The sequence below is a fragment of the Plecotus auritus genome (genome assembly GCF_963455305.1).
Source record: "Plecotus auritus genome assembly, chromosome: X".
NCBI classification, from domain to species: domain Eukaryota; kingdom Metazoa; phylum Chordata; class Mammalia; order Chiroptera; family Vespertilionidae; genus Plecotus; species Plecotus auritus.
Genome location: NC_137784.1, coordinates 60,029,135 through 60,049,440, shown reverse-complemented (window position 1 = coordinate 60,049,440; position 20,306 = coordinate 60,029,135). Strand labels below are relative to the sequence as shown.

Genomic DNA, 20,306 nt, shown 5'->3' with positions numbered 1-20,306 from the left:
TAATAATAAAGTACTCTCTGCTTTACCTTTTACTTAGGGCTTATAGTAAGAGCAGGGTTGGAACTGATGAAATGGAAGGTTGTAGAGTTTGTGAGAGAGTATTTTATTTGTCTACAAACAAAGGCTGGGGACCAAGATAGTGCGTCTGCTCTGAAAGATAAGCAGGAGTTCATAATAAGGAAGCAGGTGCAATTGGGTAAGGTTTTGGTGGATACTTGAATTTTAAAAATGAATTCATGAGGCAATATTGTTGAGTTCAAAAGCCAAAACATCAAACTGACCAGAGTGAAAAATAGCATTGATCCTAGCCTAGCTCTGCTGTCACATGTATGACTAGACTTTATTTTCAGGTTTGTTTAATATTTCATGTTACTTATTATATTTGTAAGACATGAAATGTCTTCATTTAACCTTACTAAAAAATACCCCATGAAAATAAAATTACATATTTTTGATAAATTATTTATACTTATCCTATATAATAAAATCCCAGCTACCGAAATGGCAGAACGACTAGAATGACCAGAGACCAGGACAACTGCAGCCCCTTGCCCCGGCCGGCCCTACCCCCCAGTGGGACCCCCACCACAATTGGGGGCATGGCCGGCCTGCAAACCACTTGTGGCCCCTCACCCCAGCCAGCTCCGCCCCCCAGCGGGAACCCCCACCCTGATCCGGGACCCCCATCAGGGCAATTCTGTGCACCAGGCCTCTATCCTATATAATAAAAGGGTAATATGCAAATTGATCCTAACGGTGGAACAACCAGAACAACCACCTGACCAATCACTATGAGGCGCACTGACCACCTCTTGGTCTCTTTTTCTGGCCAGCAGGCTCCAATTGCCTGATGGCGAACAGGGAACCAGGGGTGGGTGGTGCGGGATGTGGATGGTTCCAGGCCAAGGCCCCCATCCCATCCATCACCCCACACACAGGGTGACCCGTGGCAGGGGTGGGGCCGGCAAGCCAGTGGGAATGGCCAACCTCTCGGTCCCTTCCCCCAGCTGTCAGGCTCCGATCACCCGATGGTGAATGGGGAACAGAGGATGGGTGGTGACGGGGGGGGAGGGGCGGGACTGGCTGCAGACAGCCTGGGAAGATGGCCCTGATTGCAGGCCAGGCCTAGGGACCATACCCATGCACAAATTTCATGCACTGGGCTGCTAGCTTATTATAATAACATACCTGCTACTTTGAGTTCTGCAGTATTTTTTTTCCATTTAATATTATCATCTATTCAGTTTCCCACATTATTTACTTCCTTACAATATTTGTTTTCTAGGGCTACTACAACAAATTACCACAAACTGAATGACTTTAAACAACAGAACTTTATTCTCTCACAGCTCTGGTGGTCAGAAGTTCAAGATCAAGCAGTCTCTCTCTGGAGTCTCTGGGGGAGAATCCTCCCTTGTGTCTTCCAGCTTCCTGTGACTCTAGATGGTTTTGGCTTGTGGCAGCATAAATCCAATCTCTGTCTCCATCTTTACTTGGCCTCTTCTGTTTCTATATCTTCTTTTCTGTATCTTATTAGGGCACTTGTCTTTGAATTTAGGACTCAGTCTGATCCAGGAAGATCTCATCTTAGATCCTTAATTATATCTGCAAAGACCCTTATTCTAAATAAGGTGACAGTATGAGGTTCTGAGTGTATCACTGGAAAGGGACTGGGCTCAAGGCAGGTCTGCCCCAACATGGTATGGAATGTATGGGTTCTTGACTTTTTGCAGGAAAGATATCACAGCTTTGTCCAGTTGATTTTGAGAGTACATTTATTAAGCTGGGACAGTGAAACAAAGTAAGAGCTTAGGATAGAAGAAGCATGGTCATAGAAACAGGAGTGAGCCTAGGTGAGGCTGCCTTGGCCCTTTAGAAATAAAGTTACAGAGGCAGAAGAAGTGAGCCAGCTGGGCTGCGTGGACTCAGAAAACAATTTATAAAGGCAAAAGGAGGGCCTTTGGAGGCAGGTTTAGGAGGTTAGCCCAGGATGAGCTGTCACTACCCACTGCTCCCCTTGTTGCAAGTCTCATGGGGACCCTTTGAGCTTAGGAAGAAGAAAGCAGAGACACCTGTCTGAGGAAGGAAGGGGGAAGAGGAAGGTGTAGGCGTGCTACATGGAGAACACAAACAGGGTCCTTTGTCTTAAGGGTTTTTATCTGTTTTCCAAAGACAGGAATTTTAGGGGAGGTCTCAGGGGAGGATCTCAATAGAATATTCATCAGCTTTCCAGATGTGTCCTTTAATATGCTGATGCATCAAAATGAGCATATAGAGGGGTCAGGGTCATTCTATGGTCAATTCCATCTTCAAAGAATGTCACCCAAGAGGGACTGGACAGAGGCAGGTCTGTACTGGCATGGTCTGGAATGTGTAAACCATTTGCTCCTAAGTGTTCTTGGTTAGGGAATATAAGACCTTGTGATATATTATCTGGCTGTATATTGCTTGATTGTTTGTTTGGCTGTCTCAGTTTCCCCATTCCACTTGCCAAGGAAATTTCCTAGCTTCTTACTAACCTGCCTCAAGTGGATATATCTTTTGGGGGCAGCAATTCAACCCACTACTACATATTAGTAGCTATGTAGTATTCCTTCCTATTAAATATGTTGGCTAATTCAGTTCTTTTCAACTTTTTGCTAATATGAATAACAGCTCTAAACAGATTGTATATGAAAATGCTATGAAACAGTACTAGTATTTTCCTTATGGGCTATTTTCATCAATGATGAGAATAGTTTTCTAACTCTTTTAACATCCTGCATGGGTGTGGTTCAGAAAGATTGGAACACTTAGCAATACCCATAGCAATAAGTGAAATAACTGAGAGAGAGAGAGAGAGAGTGTATGAATATGAATGAATTCAGTGAATTGTTTCAGTGTCTGACAGGAGGGAATATATAACAAGTGAAGAATTATATGCAGAGCACCAAGGCCTCAGAGAGAACCAAGATAATGACCCGACTGCTTTATCTTTCTTATGATGCCATTTTATCCCACACAGATCTTTTGGTGCATTTTCAGGGACTGGCAGCTGAAGAAGGTGGTTACCTGATCTGTAACAGAGCCTTAGATGCAATGAGGGTAAGGGCTTCAGCACTGGCTTCTGATCAGTAGTAAACTGGAATGTAGTAAAGGTGAAGTAATTTCTTTACAAGGCCTAAATCACACTGTATGGGAGTTTGCTTTTCCCTAAATAGCCTGAATTTGACTTCAATTTCTTCACCTGCAAAAAGGGGACTGTATTAGTCTGGGCTCTCCAGAGAAATAGAATATACATATATATATTGTTTCAGTGTCTGACAGGAGGGAAATATACAACTGAGAAATTAGCTATATACAGAATATTGAGGCAGATTAGGGAAAGCTCCTAACAAGTGGAATGAGGTAGTAGGATCAGACATCACAGACCAATAAACCAATAGGTCCTCTCATCAGAGCCCCCACATCCACTTATGATCAAATGGAAAATAGTTTATGGCAGGAAACTCATGTGGGGTCACAGAAGTCAACAACAATAAGGACTGGTTAAAATCAGTTTCACCCACAATGGAGGGAAAATTGACCAGAGACTGATCCCAAAGCTCATTATACTATCATTGTAATTAAAACTGATACCATAAATAGAAGGGGGTGAGGGACCAATGCTATGACATTTCCCAAACGAACCATATTAGGAACAAGACCTATACCTCCAAACTAGAAGGCAGAATCAGAATTTTTTGCCACAAAGTTCAGAAAAAATCCACCCTTGGAAATAGAAAATCCCAAGAACTGACTGTTCATGTGTGCAACTCACTGGCAAGTTTGCCTGCGTCCACTTAGACATGTACTTTTGCTTCTTTCACAGCAGTGCATCCTAGCCTCTATGTCTCTCTCTGAATAAAATTTGTTTTTACTCTCACTTGAAATCTCACTCAGACATGTTCTTGAATTCTTTCCTGAGAGAGTCAAGAGCCTGGAGATACCGGACCCTGCTGGTGCAGGGCCAGCCCCCAGTATGGAACAGTTCTGGTGACAATACCAAAGCCTCGGAGAAAAGGGAATGACCAGACTGTCTTATCTTTCCTATGGTGCCACTCCATCCCATACAAATCTTTTGGATATATATATATATATATATATATATATATATATATATATATATATATATACATATACAGACACACATACACACACACACACACACACACACATATCCTATCTAATAAAGAGGGAATATGCTAATTGACCACCACTCCATCACAAAGATGGCTGCACCCACAGCTGAGGCCAAGTTCCCATAAGGAGCCTTAATGAGCAATCAGCAGGGAGCTGAGGCTACGCCCTCCCCCGCCCCTGTGGGGCTTGACAGGGGACCTCAGGCCATACCCCCTGTCCCAGAACCCAGCCAGGGGACCTGAGGCTGTGCCCCCCTGCCTGGCTAGGCTTGACAGGGGACCTCAGGCCATGCCCCTCACCCAGCGGGTTTTGACAGGGGACCTCAAGGTGCAACCCCAGTGCTGGGTCAGGGGAACTCAGGCTGTGTTCCTGCCCAGGGGGGCTTGACAGGGGATCTCAGGCCGTGTCCCTCACCTGGTGGGGCTTGATGGAGGACCTCAAGGCACGCCCCCGACCCCGGTCTGGGCTGGGGGACCTCAGGCCACACCCCCCTGGTGCCGGGCCAGGGGACCTGAGGCTACGCCCCCTGCCTGGCAGGATTTGACAAGGGTGGGACTGGCCGGGTCTGGATCTAGCCCAATGCAGGGGTGTGGGTCTGGGTCTCTCGCAATTTTGAGGTGCATATGGGTGGGCTGGGACTTGACTCTGGGTCCTGTGGTGTGCCCCAGACTCTGACAGGAGGAAGGTTTTCATATACATTTTACTAATTTTCTTTCATTTCTGACACTTCTATTAGAGAAAGGGCAAATAGCAATATTAAATTATTTCTTCTAATTAATCCCCTTTTAATGTGCACGAATTTTGTGCACAGGGCCACTAGTATACATATATACATATATATACACACATATATGTATATATACACATACATATTATATAATAAATATTTTTCTTTATATAAATATTTATTATAACTATAACAAATAATTATTTATTATAAGAAATTGGCTCACATGATTATGGAGGCTGAAATGTCCTAAAATCTGTAGTCAGCAAGCTGGAAACTCAGGAGAGTGGATGATTAAGTTCTAGTCCAAGGGCAGGAGAAGACTTAAGTCCCAGCTTAATAGTCAAGCAGACAGCCCTTTTCTCTTACTCAGCCTTTTTGTTCTACTCAGATATTCAGTTAATTGGATAAAGCCCACACACACTGAGGAGGACAAGCTGCTTTATTCAGTTTATTGATTCAAATATTAATATTATCCAGAAATACCCTCACAGACACACCCAGAATAATATTTGACCAAATATCTGAGCATCCTATGGCTCAGTAAAGTTGACACATAAAATTAAACATCATAGGGACCAAAAAAAAGTATGTTCTTCCTGATGGAGGGTGATAGGGAAAGTTATTAATGTGTTTGGGGTTGCCACAGTCAAATAATTATAAGGCAGAGGACTTAAAAACCAAAAAGAAGTGAACATTTTTTAAGTTCCAAAGACTCTAAGGCCTCTTAGTCTATTCCAGCTGCTATAATAAAATACCATATACTGGGTGGCTTAATGAACAGAATTATTTTTTTCACAGTTCTGAAGGCTGGAATACCAAGGTTAAAGCCTAGCAGGGTCAGTTTCTGGTGAGGCCTCTCTTCCTGTCTTGTAGATGACCACCTTCTCTCTGTGTCCTCACGTGACCTTCTTCTGTACATATGTATCCTGGTATCTCTTCCTCTTATGAGGACATCAGTCTGAATTAGGGCCCCATTCTTATGACTTCATTTAACCTTAATTACTTACCTAAAGGCCCTGTCTCCAAATACCTTGGAGGTTAGGGCTTCAACATATGAATTTGGGAAGAGGACACAATTCAGTCTATAGCAGCTACCCTTCTTTTTATCTCCCTGGAACCAGAAGATGTTATATCTAGTATTTATGGTATAGTCATGGCTTCATCCAGCCCTAAACCTCACAAAGGGGAAAATGGTAAGGTTTAAAGGGCCTCATTATAATGAAAGGCAATGAATACCACCCTAATTGCTAGTATTATCATATACTCAAGTTATTAAGCGAGCACTTGCATTCAAGTCCTTTTATCCTGAGACATTAAGATCTGTTCATAACATATTGGCTAGTTCACAGAGAACTCAAAAAATCAATTTGTTCAGCATTGTTTATTAAGCATCTTTGCACTTGACTACCTATTTTGATGGGGAGAGCACAAAGCTGAATATGACAACCCTGCCTTCAAGGTGTTCCAGTTCTGTAGGGATGTTTTAACACATATACACTCACACATCTCTAGAATATAAAGTAGAAAGTGATCAATGTAATGGAAGAACTAATATAATATGCTATGGGGTTTTAAAAGAGTGACAAATACCATGTTTCCCCGAAAATAAGACATCCTCAGAAAATAAGACCTACTCACAGGTTTTCTTCTGAGTGAAATATAAGGCATCCCCCTGAAAATAAGGCCCCCAGGCTCTGTCTCAGAATGAAAATTAATTTACCGTAAACTGGTCACTAGGGCCGCCCCGACTGGCGTCTAGCAACCAATGACGTTACGCGGAGTCCTGACGTCACTGCTGTGTGGAGGCGGAGCGGAGGTCGGAGTGAGCGGTGAGCGCGGGGCGGGAGAGAGGAGGAGACTTTCGCAGATGAATGTAGAAGAATAGGAGGATTAGAGCAGACGGGACGCGGCGAAGGTGGTGAGTGCTGGTCTGTCTCTGGTGACACTACCTGATGCTCGCGGCCGCCTTCATGATGACTGAAGGTTCTCAGTCAGTGGCAGACCCTGCTCCAGCCCAGATCCAGGCCCCAGCAAACCCAGTGACAGTCCCCAGGCAGGCCCCAGGGGGTAAATGTCTGATAAAGGGGTAGGGGGGATGTCTGGTGAAGGTGTTCAGAGGCACAGGGGTGGGGGGAGGGGGATCACTTAAAATGACACAGGAGGATCAGAGGGGACAATCAAAATGACACAGGAGGATCAGAGGGGACAATCAAAATGACACAGGAGGATCAAAAGGGGTTACTAAAATGGTAATCCCCCCTCTGATTCTCCTGTGCCATTTTGATTCCCCCCTCTGATCCCCCCTGTGTCATTCTGAGTGATCCCCTCCCCCCACCTTGATACCCCAATTCCTTTTTTTTTACCCCTAGAAATGAGCGCAAAAAGAAAAAGCTACTCCGTGGAGTACAAGAAAGGAATCGTGGAAGACTCTTGGGGCCAAAATCTTACTGCTTTCTGCAAAGAGAAGATGTTGAGTATCCGATTGGTCCGAAAATGGCGAGCAGAGTATGGTAACCTCATTGAACAAGTGGACAAGGGAAATGTTAAAAAGCGCAAGTGTGGATCAGGTCGGCAACCATTATTTTCCGAGCTGGAAGACCTGATCTGTGAATGGGTTGTTGACAGGAGAGCAAAGGCTTTGGTTGTGAATAGGGCTCAGATGCAAGAATTTGCCCTTGCAATGGCACCACAGTTTGACATAGCCCCCGAAGACTTCAAAGCATCACAACACTGGCTGGATAATTTCCTTCAGCGAAGTGAACTGTCTTTAAGAAGATCTACAACATTGTTTAGGTTGGAAGATACTCAAGTTATTAAGCGAGCACTTGCATTCAAGTCCTTTATTGATGATGCTGACTTCTCTAAATACAATCTTTCCAACATGATTGCTATGGATGAAACTGCAGTGTTTATGGGCCAATCATCTCAAACAACAATTGAACAGCAGGGTGCCTCCTTAGCGTACATTCCCTCCACTGCTTACGAAAGTGCACGTGTTTCCTGTATTTTGGCAATTCGTCTGGATGGCACTAAAATCCCACCTTTAATCATTTCTAAGGGCAAGAAGGAAAAGATTGAATGTGTTTTGGGCGTTTTTATTCCTGAAACTGAAAAAGCCTAGGCCACACAAGCAGTTATAAGGAAGTGGGTCGATTTAATGCTGTTGCTTGTTATGCGAGTGAGCCAAAGAAGTCTGCTAGTCTGGGATGCAGCCAGCACTCACCACGCTAAAGACATGAAGACATTTCTTCACGAAAGAAAAATAGATCAGATAATGATTCCCACAGGAATGACGGCCTATCTCCAGACTCTTGATATTGCAATAAACAAGCCATTCAAAGACAATTTGCGCATGGAAATTAATGACTACATTGAAAATAGAATGGAGAGAAATCAGCGTGAAAACTTTGTGAAACCTAAACTGCAAGAAGTTGTGACTTGGGTGAAGAATTCATGGGAGAAAATCACTGACAGTTGCATTGCAAATGCACTGCGAGCAGGCTACCTTGACAAGAAGTACTCATTTAAAGACAGTGCTATTGCTAAACATGAGAGATTTGGTCCACTGATTCTGAAAGAAATGGAGTCACAAGAAATTCACCAGGAAATTCAGGAATTGGATTGTTATGATGATGTTCTAGAAGATGATGACATGATTGTCACTGAATAAATGAGTAAATTCTTGACACTGTAGGATTCAGTTTGTCTGGTTTGTGTTGACAACTACCGTACTACCGTACCGTATACAGGTAATAAATTTCCTTTATTTTCATTTAACAATAAATGTGTACCGTATTCTTCTTCATGGAAAAATAAGACATCCCCTGAAAATAAGACCTAGTGTGTCTTTGTGGGCAAAAATTAATGTAAGACACTGTCTTATTTTCGGGGAAACACAGTAGTTAATAGTCATTATCCTTTATTGAGCATTTATCATGTGCTTGGCAGTTAGCTTAATCATGGTTCTCAGTTTTCAGGATCTTAAATTATGATAGACAAAAATTCAACTCATCATATACTAAGTACTGTATGCATCAATGGGTAAAGCATTATGAATGGTACTATCTCAGATGCAAAGATGATTAAGACGTGTCCTGTCTTCTAGAAAGTCATCCTGTATAATAAAGAGGCAATATGCAAATTGACCCTCACACAGATGGCCGCCCCCATGTGGTCAAAGATGGCCGCCCCTATGTGGTAAAAGATGGCTGGCAGGGGTGGTAGTTGTGGGCGATCAGGCCAGCAGGGGAGGGCAGTTAGGGGCAACCAGGCCAGTTGGGGAGGGCAATTGGGAGGACCAGGCCTGCAGGGGAGGGCAGTTGGGGGCAATCGAGCCGGCAGGGGATCAGTTAGGCATCGATCAGGCTGGCAGGAGAGTGGTTAGGGGGTGATCAGGCTGGCAGGCAGGCGAGCAGTTGGAAGCTAGTAGTCCCAGATTGTGAGAGGATGTCCCAGATTGGAGAGGGTGCAGGCTGGGCTGAGGGACAACCCCCCCCCAGTGCACAAATTTTGTGCACTGGGCCTCTAGTAGTTATAAATAGGAAAATATACGAATGGATGGTCAGCAGAACAAATTGCAACAGAAAGAAAGAGGAAGGAAGGAAGGAAGGAAGGAAGGAAGGAAGGAAGGAAGGAAGGAAGGAAGGAAGGAAGTTCATTCTTATTCTCTATTGGAAAGAAAAGAAAAGAAAAAGAAAGAAAGAAAGAAAGAAAGAAAGAAAGAAAGAAAGAAAGAAAGAAAGAGAAAAAGAAAGAAAGAAAGAAAGAAAGAAAGAAAGAAAGAAAGAAAGAAAGAAAGAAAGAAAGAAAGTCTTCATTCTCTACTGGCCAGAGAATTCTCTTAGGAAGGGCAGGGCAAATAAATCTGTATCTGTGCTTGGAAACTTGGAGAGTCACCATGTTTGGTCAGAGAAGCTCTATGTAGTAGTATCTTGCAGAAAAGCCACAGGTTTGCTTGGAGTGACTTGGTGGTTGGTGGTCAGGTGCCTGATAAAGTTGGGAGAGAAGATAGGAGCTGGGTCACACATATCAGCACACATTGGTGGTCAATTTTGCAGTGAGACCAAGGACTGATAATCATTCAGCCCACGACTAAACTAGGGGAAGGAGAGGGAAAGTAGAGGAAGGTTTAATACAGTGGTCAAAATTACAACTGTGAATAGAGGGGCTCTTACCCAGGCCAGATCTTGTTCTCCCACCCCTCTCAACTGGAGGGAGGGTAGGGAAAATCCCTTGCTATTTAGTGTCATTTGTGACCAGGGGAGACAGTCCTTTTACTAGGCAAAGAGGCAGCTGGACCCCTGGTATCATTCTATACTTTCTGGGTGTAAAAGTAGGAAGAGGGAGTGATGATAATGGATTAAGAAACAGATTTGAAAATAATGGTGGTGGTGGTGGGGTGATGTACCCTGATAGAATGGTAGAAACAGGAACAACTAAAGTATTAAGTACCTGCTTTATAAAGTACTAGAGGCCTGATGCATGAAATTCATGCACGAGTAGGCCTTCCTTCCCCCAGCTGCCAGCACTGGCTTCCCTCTGGCACCTGAGACCTGGACCTTCCTCTGGCACCCAGGACCCAGGCTTCCCTCTGGCCGCTGGCAGGCAACTGAAACCTGGGCTTCCCTTGCAGTCCCAGCTTCATCCGGAAGGTCTTCTGGAAGGACATCCAGAGGAACGGTCCAGTCTAATTAGCATATTACGCTTTTATTATTATAGATGTTATCTCATTTAACTCTCCAGTGACCAGGTAGACCTTGATGTGGGTAGAAATAGGTTTCCAGAGTAGAGGTACAGCAACTTGCTCAAGCCCTCCTGAGCAGCAGCAGCAGCAGCAGCAGCAGCAATAGCAGCAGCAGCAGCAGAGCTGAACAAGGAGCCTGCTCCTCATTAGTGAGCTCTGAATCATCTCCATCATTTCTTTACTCGCCTGGTTTGAGGGCGAATGCCCTCAACTAAACCCCAACTAGGTGCCTTTCCTGCCTGGGCCAGCCCTTCCTGGTGGCAACAGGAAGAGAATAAAAGTTTGGGAAGTGAGTTTTCACATTTCTTTCCTAAGAAGCTTGAATAATAATTGCCTATATCCCATTATGGAGGAGTGCTCTTTAGTAATAGGACTGCTCCCTTGCTCAGCGGCACGGAATCCAACAGCGCAGTTCCCAGAGTGTCCAGCAGGCACAAGCTGGATGGAGAGGCTGGGTGGGGCCTCGTGGGAGGGAAAGGGAGGGGGGTACGTGTGCATATGTGTGGGGGGGGGCGGGGCGGGGAGGAGCCACTGTGTCCTGCCTGGGTTCCTCCCCTCCCTGGGCACTGTGATGCTGAAGAGCAGCTGCTGGATAAGCAAGCCTGTCCCCAGCCCCCTCCTGCCCAGTGTGTCACAACACGGCTGTATCTGGAGCAGTTGGGGTGAGCAGGCCAGCTGGGAGGCGAGCAGGAGAAGTGCACAGCCGAGATGGTGAGCCTGCAGTGCAGGGGCTGGGGAGGGGCAGGCACCCAGCCTAGGGCCACATCTATGTGGGGGCTATCGGATCCATAACTTTGGATCAGTAGAGCTTGAAGTCTCCTGGGGGTGTCAATTCAGGGTGGTGGGACCAATGGAGCTTTGTGCACATGAGAGAAGTGGGGGAGTACATAGGGAGCCCCGTACAGGACAGGGAAATTCTTAGGGAGCCTCAAATGGACAGCTCAGGGACCAGAATGAGGGGGGAAGGGGCAGTCCAAGATTCCAGATGGGTGGGCTCGTGGTTAGGGGAGTGGGTGCAGTCAGCTCACTGCACCCAACCAACCATGAGTGTTTTTGTCCCAGAATGTGACAGGGGACTTAGGGCATCACAGTCACTCCAAACTTGGGGTAGTTCTCCTTTCTTGTCCCCTCGATCTGGCTTGGGTTTGGGCCACTTACAATTTGAGCTTGCTCAGCTCCCCAGCACTTGGAACCCATGCCAACTCCCCAGTTTTTCTAGCAGTCAGTCAGAAGGACTTTGGCATACAGATAGCTCTCTCTGGCTCACCAGGGAACCTCAGACTTCTTGTTTTGTTTCCTACCTGGCTTAGGGGGCTTAGCACAGGCCTGGTCCCCACACTGCATGTCTCCTTTCATAGTCGTGGATCTTACTTGCTGGGGAGGATGCCTCTCCACATTTCTAGTTCCACCCTCTAGAATCCCTCCCCTTACCCCCACAATTGGGGTGGGTAATAGCCACCTCCAAACCACTTCTGTGACCACCTGGAAACCCAGAATCTCCTGGTCCAGAGTTGTGGTATTTTAGCAGTAGGGAGGTAGTTTGAAAAAGTTGGGTTGGGGAGGAGGACAGAATAAACATGTCTCTGAGACCAAGATCAGGTTCTCTGGCACTCTTGATTCAGATGTCAGTGACAAAGCAGGCCAGGGGAGAACTTCCCCACTTCACCTGGCCTCTGCTCAATTTGGAAGGTGCCCAGAGCCTTCTGGCTCTGGCCCCAGCTCTGCTGTTTCTAGCTCCAGATCTGTCCAGCACCCTCCCTCTTCTGAGCATGCTCCTGGATACACCTGAGAGACTTAAGGACTCAGGGATATTCAGGAAAGTGGCTAGAGGAATCCATTTCTGCCTGAGGCCCCATATGTGGAACCGTAGAAGGAACCCAGACTGGGAGTTCAGAATTTTGGCTTCTGGCTCTGTAGCTAACTGTTTGGTTTCAAGAGTCACTTAACTTCTCTGGACTGTTTTTTCTCACCTACAATATGAAGGATTATGGTTCAGATTTGCAAGTGTTTGCTTTTAAACTTTTTATTACACAAAATTTCAAACATATTGAAAAGAGGAAAATGGTGTAATGGACTCCTATATATGAACCATCCAATTTCAAATATTACCTACTTATAAGTATTGCTTCATTTATCATCCTTTCTCTCCCCATTATTTTGAAGCAAATAGGCATCATGCTCAAGATTTTATATTTAATATTTATAATATCTAGCATTAGCTAGTGCTTTAGAATTTTCAAAGTGCTTCCTTTAACATATTTCAATTTTTACCTGAACATCATAGTGACTCTCAAAATGGAGCCTAAAGTAGGCTTTCAGGGGAGCCAAGGATCATAATCTAGCCCTCTGAGCAAACTTTGATTGTATTCAATAGGCAAGTTTCTGAAAAAAACCTGGAAAATAAAAAATTTAAACAGTAAAACTTTATTTAAATGTAATAAAGAATTTGCATGTTTAAAAACTATGTTTCAATATTTTGAAAAGAGAATATATTTTTTACTTATTTTGAAACATTGATTTTTATATAGTGGGTTGTATTTAGAATATTCAATTGCATGGGCAGAATTGTCTTTTTTTTCTTTATTGTTAAGGTATTATGTATGTGTCCTTATACCCTCATTACCCCCTCACCCCCACTCATGCCCTCACCCCCTGGTGTCTGTGTCCATTGGTTAGGCTTATATGCATGCATACAAATCCTTTGGTTGATCTCTCCCCCTTATACCCACCCTCCCCTACCTTCTCTCTGAGGTTTGACGGCCTGATCAATGCTTCTCTGTCTCTAGATCTGTTTTTGTTCATCACTTTATGTTGTTCATTATATTCCACAAATGAGTGAGATCATGTGACATTTATTTTTCTCTGACTGGCTTATTTCGCTTAGCATAATGCTCTCCAGTTCCATTCCTGCTGTTGCAAATAGTAAGAATTCCTTTTTTTACCGCAGCATAGTATTGCACTGTGTAGATGTACCACAGTTTTTTAATCCATTCATCTGCTGATGGGCACTTAGGCTGTTTCCAAATCTTAGCTATGGTAAATTATACTGTTATGAACATAGGGGTGCATATATCCTTTCTGATTGGTGTTTCTAGTTTCTTGGGATATATTCCTAGAAGTGGGATCACTGGGTCAAATGGGAGTTCCATTTTTAGTTTTTTGAGGAAACTCCATACTGTTCTCCACAGTGGCTGTACCAATCTGCATTCCCACCAGCAATGCATGAGGGTTCCTTTTTCTCTGCATCCTCACCAGCACTTGTCATTTATTCATTTGTTAATGATAGCCATTCTGACGGGTGTGAGATGGTACTGCATTGTTGTTTTGATTTGCATCTCTCGGATGATTAGTGACTTTAAACATGTTTTCATATGTCTCTTGGCCTTCCTTATGTCCTCTTTCGAAAAGTATCTATTTAGGTCCGTTGCCCATTTTTTGATTGGGTTGTTTATCTTACTTTTGTTAAGTTGTATGAGTTCCCTGTAAATGTAGGAGATTAAACCCTTATAACATTGGCAAATATGTTCTCCCATGCAGTGGGCTTTCTTGTTGTTTTGTTGATGGTTTCTTTTACTGTGCAGAAACTTTTTATTTTGATGTAGTCCCATTTGTTTATTTTCTCTTTAGTTTCCATTGCCCTAGGAGCTGTATCGGTGAAAATATTGCTTCGGCATATGTCTGAGATTTTGCTGCCTGTGGATTCCTCTAAGATTTTTATGGTTTCTCATCTTATGTTTGTCTTTTATCCATTTTGAGTTTATTTTTGTGTATGGTGTAATTTGGTGGTCTAGTTTCATTTTTTGGCATATATCTGTCCAATTTTCCCAACACCATTTATTGAAGAGACTGTCTTGACTCCATTGTATGTTCTTGCCTCCTTTGTCAAATATTAATTGAGCATAGTGTTTTGGGTCAATTTCTGGGGTCTCTATTCTATTCCACTGGTTTATATGTCTGCTCTTGTGCCAGTACCAGACAGTTTTGAGAACAATGTCTTTGTAATACAGCTTGATATCTGGTATTGAGATCCCTCCTATTTTGTTCTTCTTTCTCAAGATTGCTGCAGCTATTCAGGGTCTTTTTTTATTCCAGATGAATTTTTGGAGAGTTTGTTCTAGGTCTGTGAAATATGCCGTTGGTATTTTAATGGGCAGTACATTGAATCTATAGATTGGTTTAGGTAGTATGGACATTTAATGATGTTGATTCTACCAATCTATGAACACGGTATGTTCTTCCAGCTGTTTATGTCTTCCTCTATCTCTTTTTTCAATGTCCTGTAGTTTTCCAATTATGAGTCTTTTACCTCTTCAGTTAAGTTTATTCCTAGGTATTTTAATTTTTTTGGTGCCATGGTAAATAGGATTTTTTTAAAAATCTCTCCTTCTGTAAGTTCACTTTTGGTGTATAAAAATGCCCTAGATTTCTTAGCATTAATTTTGTATCCTGCTACATTGCTGAATTCATTTATTAAGTCTAATAATTTTTGATAGAGTCTTTAGGGTTTTCTATGTACAGTATCATGTCATCTGTGAATAATGACAGTTTTACTTCTTCTTTTCCAATTTGGATATCTTTTATTTTTTCTTTTTGTCTAATTGCTATGGCTAGCACTTCCAGTACTATGTTGAACAGGAGTGGTGAAAGTGGGCATCCTTGTCTCGTTCCTGTTTTTAGGAGAAATGGTTTTAGTTTTTGCTCATTGATTATGATGTTGGCTGTAGGTTTGTCATATAAGGCTTTTATTATGTTGAGGTATAATTCCTCTATTCTTATTTTGCTGAGGGTTTTTATCAAGAAAGGGTGTTCGATTTTGTCAAATGCTTTTTCTGCATCAATTGATATGACTGTGATTTTTATCTCTCATTTTGTTTATGTGATGTGTCATGTTTATTAATTTGAGGATATGTACCATCATCGCATCCCCGGGATAAATCCTACTTGGTCATGGTGTATGATCTTTCTGTTGTAATGCTAGATTCCATTTGCTAGATTTTTGTTGAGGATTTTGGCATCTATGTTCATGAAGGGTATTGGCCTATAATTCTCTTTCATTGTGTTGTCTTTATCTGGTTTTGGTGGCAGCATTGTCTTTATGGGAAACTATTTTTTATTGACCTTTCCCACTCACAAAACCTCTTTTTAAATGATACATCTATAAACCTAGACCACAAGAATTCCACCCTTGCAGAAAGAACTTTACTTCATGAGGTTGGGGGTTGGGGGCTGGAGGCTGCCTCTCTGTTAAGGAGTATTAAATTCAGCATTTGTATAGGTTTTGGCTAAGAAATCTATAACTAACCCTATAACTGGGCATTCTCATCTGCTCTCATTGTCCCTCTAGAAGCATTTCTTCAGGAAGTAAGACTGATACTTTTTTGGGGCAGTGGTATGGAGAACCCTGGCCAGATGCCCTGAGCCAAACCTATGTCAATGATACCAGGGTTCAGAGAAAGTGTCTGGTTAAGGGGAGGTGAAAGCATGTATAACACAGTCTCCTTAACTGCATTCCTTCTGGACTGGAGAGCACCAGCTGAATTTGGATGAGAATAGGTATCAAATGGAAACAAAGAGCCTGTCTACTATAAAAATGGGCAGTTAAAGGGCAGAGAGTTTGGGAGGCAAGATGGATACTACTTCTGTCTCTGGTCCTTTGCAAACTACTCCTGTGTAGGCAGGCATGGCTGAGTTCTGCAGGGTCTGTACTTATATTCTGACCTCAGAGCACTGCTTGAGGTTTCCAAGGGGATGCCGGTCATTGCTGTATCCTTCGTCCCTGTCATGAAGTACAGGTTGTCCCAAATAGATCCCGGGAAAAGATCTGGGGTGTTTATCTAAGGCGTCCCTTGAGATAAACTTTAACCATGCAGGTGTGGGACATTGAAGTAGTTGCTAGTGGAGAAGCTACTCTATGCAAGCAGGACCAAAGGGCAGGCTTAGGACCAAAAAGACCAGAAGCTTTAATTTAAATTTTAAGCATATGCAAAATAATTCAATTAACTGCTGGAGGAATTACACCACATGAAACATATGCAGTTGCAAATCACACAGCACTTTATTACACAATTCCTGGTGCTGAGTGTATAGGCCTATTGGGGATCCCCAGTGGTGCTGTCTTCTGGGGTCCAGCAGCTGGGCTGGTCTGCTCCAGATGCAGGGGGCTGGCGTTCCTCACCTGAGAGCTCAGTTGTGTCTCGATCAGGGGTTGCTAGCCGTTCTTCTGTTGATCTGGCAGGGAGAGGAGCATGGAGCGGTGTCACTTGCCTGACTGGCAAAAGGATGTGCCTTTGTGGCTATCTTGACAGACAAGCACTTTGGCTGGTCTAGACCCTAGTTTTAAAGCCTGTACCCCATTTGCAGCCGCCCAGGTGGCTATCAATGAATTATGTCAATGCACACATGTTTATCTCAAACAGGGCGAGGGGCTACATGTGGTTATCTAGGGAGAGTACATCACTCACTCAAGTGGTTATCTTCACAAGTCACTCTGAGTTGTTTACTGAAGTTCAAATCCTTATCTATGAGGTACACACGCTTCAGGGCAGTGGGGAATCACACTTTCAGTTTCAAGGAAAGAAGATGGCAGCATAGGTAAACAATTAAACTGCTGCCGTGCACAACAATTTCAAAAATAAAACTAAAAGACAAAACGTCTATCACCCAGAACCACGGGAAAACTGGCTGAGTGGAAGTTCTACAAATAGAAAGAAACAGAAAAGAGCATTGAGACGTGCACAAGCGCTGAAAAGCTGAGGTACGGAGGCGCGCAATCCGGGCTGGCGGCAGGCGTTGCTTTTTTCAACCCGAAGGGAGACAAGCCTCCGATTACTCTGAAATCCAGTTTCTGGGGAGACACAGGGGACCCAAACTCCTACGGGGAGAAGCTGGACTGTCTGCCATCGGGTCGGAAAGTGAGGGTGGCTTGCTTGCAGAGCTGCACGCAAGAATAATTGTTTACTGCGCTGGGGTGCAGGACACGGGGACGCGGTTGGAGACGCAGAGCCGGCTAACTGGCAGCCATCGCTGTTTGCCATGCCCTAGCCTAGTGACGCCCTGACACCCAGCCCCGCACAACCTACAAACCCACTCAAGCTCCAAGCAGCAGCTTTAGCATATGAATGACCTGCCCTATCGCAGCTTAACCTAGCAAACTTGCAGCCCGGGTCAGACAGCTCCAAAACCTTCAAACCCCAACCAAAGAGGAGAAAACTGTAGTTCTCACTGTAGCTCCTGCTGGGTGGCCTCAGACAGTAGCTGACCTGTACCCCATTGGAGATCCAGAAGCCAGTGTACCTAGTGGTCAGTGTGAGACACCAGATTTCAACTCCTCACATCCATAAGTGACACATTCAAGAGGCAGACTCAGTGAGCACCAAAGCCCCACTGAAACAAGTCCTGCACCATAAGCGTGTCTCCAGTGCAGCAGTTCTTCCATTACAGACACAGCGGGTCCTCACAGCCAATTGGCCTGGAGGTCAATTCCTCCCAGTGTACCAACAGCAATCAAGGCTTAACTACACCAAGACTTCGCACTCAGTCCACAAAGGGGTATACCAAGAGCATCCACCTCAGGTGATTGGGGAGGCTGAGCTAATGGCCCCTATAGGTCACCTACCACACAAAGCCACTCCATCAACACAAGGAAGCAGCAAAATGCGGAGACAAAGATACATGTCATGAATGAAAGAAATGGAGGAAAGCAAACTACTGGACGACACAGAGTTCAGAACCACATTTATAAGGTTACTCAAGAATCTTCTAAAAACCTCTGAGGAACTTAGTGAGACCTTTAAGGATCTTAATGATAATGCCAAAAAAAATGGAAAAGGACCAGTCAGAAATTAAGCATACACTGTCTAAAATAAAGAATATACAGAAACTCAACTGTAGATCAACGTACCCCAAGAATCAAACCAAAGATCTGAAATATGAGGAAACAAAAAACACCCAACCAGAAAAACAAAAAGAAAAAAGAATCCAAAAATATGAAGATAGTGTAAGGAGCCTCTGGGACAACTTTAAGCGTACCAACATCCACATTTTTGGGGTGCCAGTAGAAGAGAGAGAGCAAAATATTGAAAACTTATTAGAAGAAATAATGACAGAAAACTTTCCCTACCTGGTGAAAGAAATAGACTTACAAGTTCAGGAAGCACACAGAACCCCATACAAGAGGAATCCAAAGAGGACCACACCAAGACACATCATAATTAAAATGCCAAGAGCAAAAGACAAAGAGAAAAACGGTTAGTTACCTACAAGGGAGCATCCATACGACTGTCAGCTGATTTCTCGGCAGAAACTATGCAGGCCAGAAGGGAGTGGCAAGAAATATTCAAAGTGATGAACAGCAAGAACCTACAACCAAGATTACTCTACCCAGCAAAGCTATCATTCAGAATTGAAGGTCAGATAAAGAGCTTCACAGACAAGAAAAAGCTAAAGGAGTTCACCACCAAACCAGGATTTCATGAAATGCTGAAGGGTATTCTTTAAGAAGAGGAAGAAGAAGAAAAAGGTAAAGATAAAAATTATGAACAACAAAATGACATCAAATACATACCTACCAACAAGTGAATCTAAAAATCAAGTGAATAAAAACTCTGAAGAACAGAATGGACTGGGGAATATAATAGAATCAGGGACACAGAAAGGGAGTGGACTGACAATTCTCAGGGGGAAGGGGGTGTGAGGGGTGCGGGAAGAGATTGGACAAAAATCTTATACCTATGGATGAAGACAGTGGTGGGGGGTAAGGGCATGGTTTGGGGTGGGGAATCAGGTGGAGGGGAAAAAAAGAGGAACACCTGTAATAATCTGAACAATAAAGATTTATATAAAAAAGTTTCAAGGAAAGTTAATTTAAACATTTTAAAACCTTCTTTATATATATATATATATATATATATATATATATATATATAATGATTTAAAAATGCCATATATATATATATATATATATATATATATATATATATACATATATATATATATACACACACACACACATATATATATTAGGCATTTTTAAATCATTTTTAAACATTTCTATATATTACTATGACACAGGTTCTTATAGATTTCACTGGCTACATGCCTCTGAGCAGTGGAGGGGCCTGATAAGCAGAGCTCTTTCAGGCCATGGCTGGGGCAAAGGCACTGGGTACATTTTCATAGGAAGATACCAGGGAGGTAATGCTGATGTTGAGGGTCCTTTTGGAGGGGCTTCCTGGTGACCTTGAAAGGAAGATGAAAGTTAAAAATAATTTTCAAGGAGGAAATAGCTGTTGAATATAGGGCCAGTGATAGGGGATGAGTAGGAGTATGTGGCACTGTTGCGGGGAGGAAGTAGACAAACTGCTCCTTTTCTCTTTGACCACTTATCTGCAGCCTTGACTTTTCCCCTGTCAGTGTCTTCCTGTTAGAATTTCTCCCAGATAATGAGCTATGGAAGAGAATGGGAAAACAAAGTGGTTACTGTGTAAATTAGATTCACACTCCTTAATATCTCGTACACTTGTACCCAATGTCAGTTAAAGCTCAAGTGACTTTTGACATCACTGGGTCTCCTCCAGGGAGTCTACTTACCCCTCCCATTCCTAATGTTGGTCTACTCTATATGATCCCTACTACTGCTGTAACTGCAGAGCTACCTTCACTCAACTGATGTGA

General features: G+C 43.4%; 1 protein-coding gene across 1 annotated transcript in view; it reads left to right on the top strand.

Annotated features, from left to right (window-relative positions):
• The window catches only part of LOC308240139 (tubulin alpha-8 chain-like), a gene marked incomplete at both ends in the record, with an annotated part of 49,495 nt that overhangs the window by 5,156 nt on the left and 24,033 nt on the right, over nucleotides 1–20,306 (top strand). The window contains one exon of the mRNA XM_080653091.1: nucleotides 3,025–3,084. Within this exon, the coding sequence (XP_080509217.1) occupies nucleotides 3,025–3,084 (60 nt within the window). The remainder of the gene's footprint in view (nucleotides 1–3,024; nucleotides 3,085–20,306) is intronic.